The following is a 5,585-nucleotide window of genomic DNA, read 5'->3' as shown; positions in this document are numbered from 1 at the left end:
ATGTTGCACTTTATCGATCTATCTTAAACCATGTTTACCTAAAAAGCTTTACTCTGTGTACCATGGACCATTAGTCTGATTCTGATTCAGTTAACTCGCGGTTATGCATGACGTTAATAAAATCAATGTGACGGCCCCGCGTAGACCTGTTATATGCGTGATTTAAGTTTATTAATTATTAATATTCGTTTCTTCACAATGTCACATTACTCCATCTAATTAAACGTACCTTCCTCGTCATCATCATTCACTTTCCGATAAGCACAGGCTATGTGGTCGCCGCAGCCACTCTGGAAGCTGCACGAACGCGTTGTCCATTCGGTTAACGATGTCAAATTAGCGCACCTCCGATCAAACACACCTTCCTCGTCAGTCTTCTCTATTGGATAAGGAGAGACCATGCAGGCACACCGGCCGTTTGGAAACCGCGCACGCGTGAACGCTGTTTCCACACGTTATAGCGTGTTTAATATTCAACTCTGGCTATATATATACCGGACTAATTCCCTACCATTCATTCATGTAATCTAATCTGCTCAGGAATTTGAGTATTGTCAGCGGGTAAAAGTCATTGTCTGCATTTCCTTACATTGCATTGGGATCTACAGATTTGATTATTGTAAGGGTATATAAGTGGTTTTCGAATTTCCTTTCAAACCGTTGTAATTGAAATCAATTTCGGAAAGCATGTCTGAGAATAAACACCATCACTTCCACCATCACAAGAACCAGAACGCCAACTCGGAGGCGACGCCGTACGAGAAAGCGATGAAGGAGGAGAAGCAGCATAAGCGAATGGAGCATTTAGGTGAACTCGGAGCAGTCGCTGCTGGAACGTTTGCACTGGTACTATATATATATATATATCTCTCTTATTCTGTAATTTTTAGTAAGTTGATAAACTAAATCAGTTTTATAGAGTTTACCTATACAATTATAGGATTACTAATTCTCTCATTGGGTATGCAGTACGAGAAACATAAAGCAAAGAAGGATCCAGAGAACGTGCACAGGCACAAGATTGAGGAGGAGATTGCAGCAACAGCTGCAGTGGGAGCTGGGGGCTATGCGTTCCACGAGCGTCACAAAAAGAAGGCGGCCAAAAAGGAAGTGAAAGATCATCATTTCTAGCCACCTGCGCCGCGTACCTATGCTTTAAAACAGTTTTCATTCTTTCGCTGAAAAAGTCATCCGTCATGTTGACACTGGCTTCAGCTTCATTCGTTCATTGTATCTCTTTATGATCCTAATAAGCATTTTAACGTAAATACTTAATAGTATTGTGATGCTGTTATTGTTATTAATATTTGTACGGTGATTCTCAGTCCACCAACACCTCTATTCCAATTCCATACCTCCAAAATTCCGAAATCAATCAATTCTATACCTCCAAAATTGTCATACCTTAAAAGACAAATTGTCATACCTTAAAAGACTGATTTAACATATTAGTCAACCTAATTATACCATTGGGAATGAAAGATACTTCTTAATATCTTTCGAGTTGAGAAAAATGGTTTTTGTTTTATCTAAATGCATTTATAATTAAAAATGGATTGTGTTTTTTATAATTGACTATACATGTATATTGATGAAATTACATTCAAAAAAATATTTTATAAAAAGTATATATCTTCCAAACTTTATTTTGCAAATGCCGTTATAAAATGTTTGGTTATTTATCAAATGTCTAGATGTTCATTCACATTCCCCACTTTCCCATGACAAGTGGATTAGCCCTTAGGAATGTGGACTACTAAAATGCCCTCTCATTCTCGTTCTCCTCCACTCTTGGAATAAAAAAATCCAAAAAATTTGATACCCCATTTATGGCCCATCATCAAAGCCCTTAATTCACTATTGTATTTCAACTTCAATTCTCCCTTTAGATGTTTAGCTTCTTGGAGTTAGATTTGGGATTTGGGTAGAGAATATTAGGTTTTTTTAGCCTAGGTAACTTTAGCATTTATGGCGAGGGTTTGAGAAGAGCTTTTGCTTGGGATTGAGAGTGGTGGAACTTCTGCTAAGTGGTGGAACTTTCAGTAAGATCCAGTGGTACCAATGGAATGATTATGTTGACAACAATGAAATGATTCTTGTAAATTTTTTGATTTTGTAACAACAATGGAATGATTTCAGATTGTGCTATTGGTAAGGTTTTGTGTCATTCTTCATTTATTTTTTTTAACAATTATACTATTCCTGGTAAGGTTTTGTGTCATTCTTAATTTTTTTTTAATAATTGTGCCAATTTTCTTTAACTTAGGAAATGATGTTTTTTTAGAAATTGTCTCTCCATTCTAATCCATCACATGTATTTGTTTCATTTTAAATAATGTGTTAGCCTAAGAGCCTCAGCTTGTAAAATAATTTGATTTTTGATGTTGCACATAAAATAAGTTGTGAAATATAATTGGCTTGCAAATCACCCACAATAGGAAATAGGGAATTACATCATGACTAGAAGCAAGGAATTACATCAACTTATTTGGATAAGACAATAAGTATAATTAATACTCCAATAAACTCACTAACCACTTATCACTTAATCAAAAAAATAAACCTTGACCACTCATCCAAGAAGCTTGCTTTTTGCCATCACTAGAGCTCAAGACTACAAATATCTAGATGCGTACAATGTAGCTAGAAATAAATGAAGAATTGGAGCCAGTGCCTTTGTAATCATATTCCATAACTAATAACTTATTTGATAATCGTATGTGGTTACTGGATTGACTATACTCTTGATAAGAAATAACTAATGGTTAAGCTTGCTTATGGATTTAACATGGGTTGTTGAATTGATTGACAATATTCTTGATATGTAATAATTAATGTTGAAGCTTACTTCTAGATTTAACAAGGGCTGTTGAATTTCACTATTGCAACTTCTTTTCTGTGAAATTTAATTTCTTCATTTTGTCTTTTCAAAATCAATACACACGTAAATCTCGCAGAAAAAAACTTATTAAAGAAACACAATTCATAGAGATTTAAATTTCAATACAAGTACAATTTATAAACATATAATTTTTAGTATGTTTGATAAATTTATATTGGAAAAAATAAATAATTATAATTATAATTTAAAATATTAAATATATATATAAATTTTCATGTTGAGAAATTTGTAAATTAATTATATTTTAAATAATATATATAATTTAAATATGTTATAAAAAATTAAATGAGATATTTTTTAATATTAATATTAAAATTCTCAGATTTAGTAACATTTCCTTTGAATTATATATAAGTGTTATTTTTTTATATCTAATTACATTATAAGCAGTTGTTTATGCTACCATGCTTGCGAAATAAAAGTACTTGAGTAACTCGAACGTTCTAAGCTTTATTTTTACTTTATTTCATCAATTTGCTTCCTTTCTTTTGTCTCTTTGACTCATTTTTCCGTAGTTGTATTCAACCTTTTTTAATCCAACCTTTCCTTATCAAACGTATTCGATTCGCATCTTCCTCTACTAGGGTTAGTGGTTAGGCATGGGCATGGATAAACGCAATAAAAATAATTAAATGTGATTGTGATTAAATGTGGTTATTTGTTGGCCGCCTTGTGAGGTTTCGTTGTTGAAGAAATGCGGAGAAAAGCTACCATTAGGGTTTTCCTTGCATTAAGGTTTTAAGTGGTTAAATGTGGTTATTTGGTGGCTTTTTTATGTGGTTTGTTGTTGAAGAAGTGGAAATAACCAAGAGGGTTTTCTTGCATCAAGGTTTAGGTTTTAACTGCTAAATGGTGAAATATTAAGATTTTATTTGATGTATTATTTATTTTAGGTTTAAAATAATTGTTAATATTAAAATAAATTTGATATTATATTATTCTTGTATTATTAATTTTTACTTTAATATTATAAAATTATTTTTAATATTTAGTTATATTATTAATAATATTAATAATGTTTTTGATATTAATATAAATATTATTATTGTTCATGAGTGTGATTGGGTGCTATGTTAACGCATTCTTTGATGTGAAGTTAATAGTTTAATTCCCTGTCTCGATTAGGATGATATATTGGACATGATGAAGATGTAGTCCTGCTAAGCTTACAAAAAGAAATGTCAATAATATCATTAATAATAATATTTGTAATTCCTTGATTGGGATTCTATTTTGATTTATGATTTTTGTTAGGTCTTGCCGGACAACAATCGCGCCTGTAATCAATAAAGTGTCAAGGTTGCAGTCATGCACCGCACAATTCCTTTAAGTGAGATATGCCTCATTTAATTTAGGTTTTGTGAAACATTCCCCTCGAAATCATCTTGATTCCTTGTGATAGGTCTTAAGTTGGATCTCATGTTCCGGTTAATATGTATACCTCAGTCCCTTAATTTCCTCCCCCATTCCATCTTCCAGGAGGTAGGCGTTGACAAAAGCAGCAAAAACATTATTTTCTCTTCCAAAAATATCAGAAGCCAGTGCTCTTGGTTCAATGAATCTCATATATGAAATATGGTTAGAGAAGGGTGTAGAGAGACACAAGAAGGCCGAGGATGAGGGAATTCACCCCACTCTGCCTAGCACGATGAAAATGTAGAATTGTTTGACCCTGATATACTAGCCTACATATGCATCATGGTGGCTTCCATGGAGGCAAAGTGTAGGTGTTTAGGTGATGGCCATTGGTAAGTTCAAAAAATTGTAGTGCACCATCTTTGGACCTTGGAGGGTGTGAGGGAAAAGTAGAATGAATGATGGCATAGGTGGGTATTCAATTCAACAATACCCATCTGGTGCTATGCAATCTACCCAGGGCTATAGGCATTGATTTACCTCATGTTCCTCTAACTTTGACAACCACTAACTCCATCGAAAGCTCTGTTGATTTAATTCCTCACACCAACCTGGTTCCCCTCCTCTCCCTTCTCCTCTAGTGGCAAAAGTGAAAGGAAAAGGCATTATTGTCCAAGGATCATTTCACAGCGAAAAACCTCAATAAATGGCAGATAATTAACTGAAGCCTTCCACAAGTGTAAACTACACCATTAAAGCAAAACCCTTTGAGGAAGAAACGATTTCCTATTGCCGCTTTATCATCGAAGAAAATGGATAAATGGGTACACCTAAAAATGTTGGAGTAGGTGGAGAAGACCACAACAAAGCACAAAAGCACCAAATAGTTCCAAAGTGAAGAAAACACATTGATGGGGTTTCCCAATATTCTTTATTCGACAAAGTATTTCTTTAGATTATTATGTCATTTAAGTTTCCATGGTCACACTAGTAGGTATCCTTTTTGCAGGGTCTTCGTTCAGTTTTATATCTCCTATCTACATTTTTGTATGGTCCATGATTTCCAATCATATATTTGCTCATACTAAAGGACCAACTTGTTTCCCTCTCACAGGAGATGTTCCATCCCTATCTCTTTTCAATCCAGAATTAGCACTTTGCATACTTCTCCTCATCTCAACTATACCTTTATAGTTCTTCTCACAATGTACTCCATGTAAAATATTTTTGGTAATATAATGTTTTTTATTTGCCTAGAAAAAAAATAACTGTATTGTTAAAAATATAATATTAATAAAAACACTTTTAATAATACCATTAATAATAT

At 33.4% G+C, this 5,585-nt stretch overlaps 1 protein-coding gene across 1 annotated transcript; it reads left to right on the top strand.

Moving 5' to 3' along the window:
• Nucleotides 1-543: 543 nt before the first annotated feature.
• LOC149201474 (uncharacterized) lies at nucleotides 544-1,144 on the top strand. Its single transcript, XM_089399741.1, has 2 exons — nucleotides 544-846; nucleotides 970-1,144. Exons 1-2 carry the CDS (start codon nucleotides 688-690, stop codon nucleotides 1,129-1,131), a joined length of 321 nt encoding a protein of 106 aa, XP_089255867.1. The 5' UTR covers nucleotides 544-687; the 3' UTR covers nucleotides 1,132-1,144.
• The last annotated feature ends 4,441 nt before the right edge of the window (nucleotides 1,145-5,585 follow it).

This window comes from Pinus tabuliformis, chromosome 2_1, assembly GCF_031772625.1.
Source record: "Pinus tabuliformis cultivar Carrire ecotype Pingquan chromosome 2_1, CPIR1, whole genome shotgun sequence".
Taxonomy (NCBI): Eukaryota; Viridiplantae; Streptophyta; class Pinopsida; order Pinales; family Pinaceae; genus Pinus; species Pinus tabuliformis.
Note: the sequence above shows the minus strand (reverse complement) of the source record. Positions and strands in the feature narration are given on the sequence as shown.

What these genes read in the sequence shown, in the direction of transcription:
- LOC149201474 (XM_089399741.1), top strand. Translation starts at nt 688, where the DNA reads ATGTCTGAGAATAAACACCATCACTTCCACCATCACAAGAACCAGAAC. An exon ending in CTGCTGGAACGTTTGCACTG is followed by an intron (nt 847 to 969) that starts GTACTATATATA and finishes TTGGGTATGCAG; the next exon opens with TACGAGAAACATAAAGCAAA.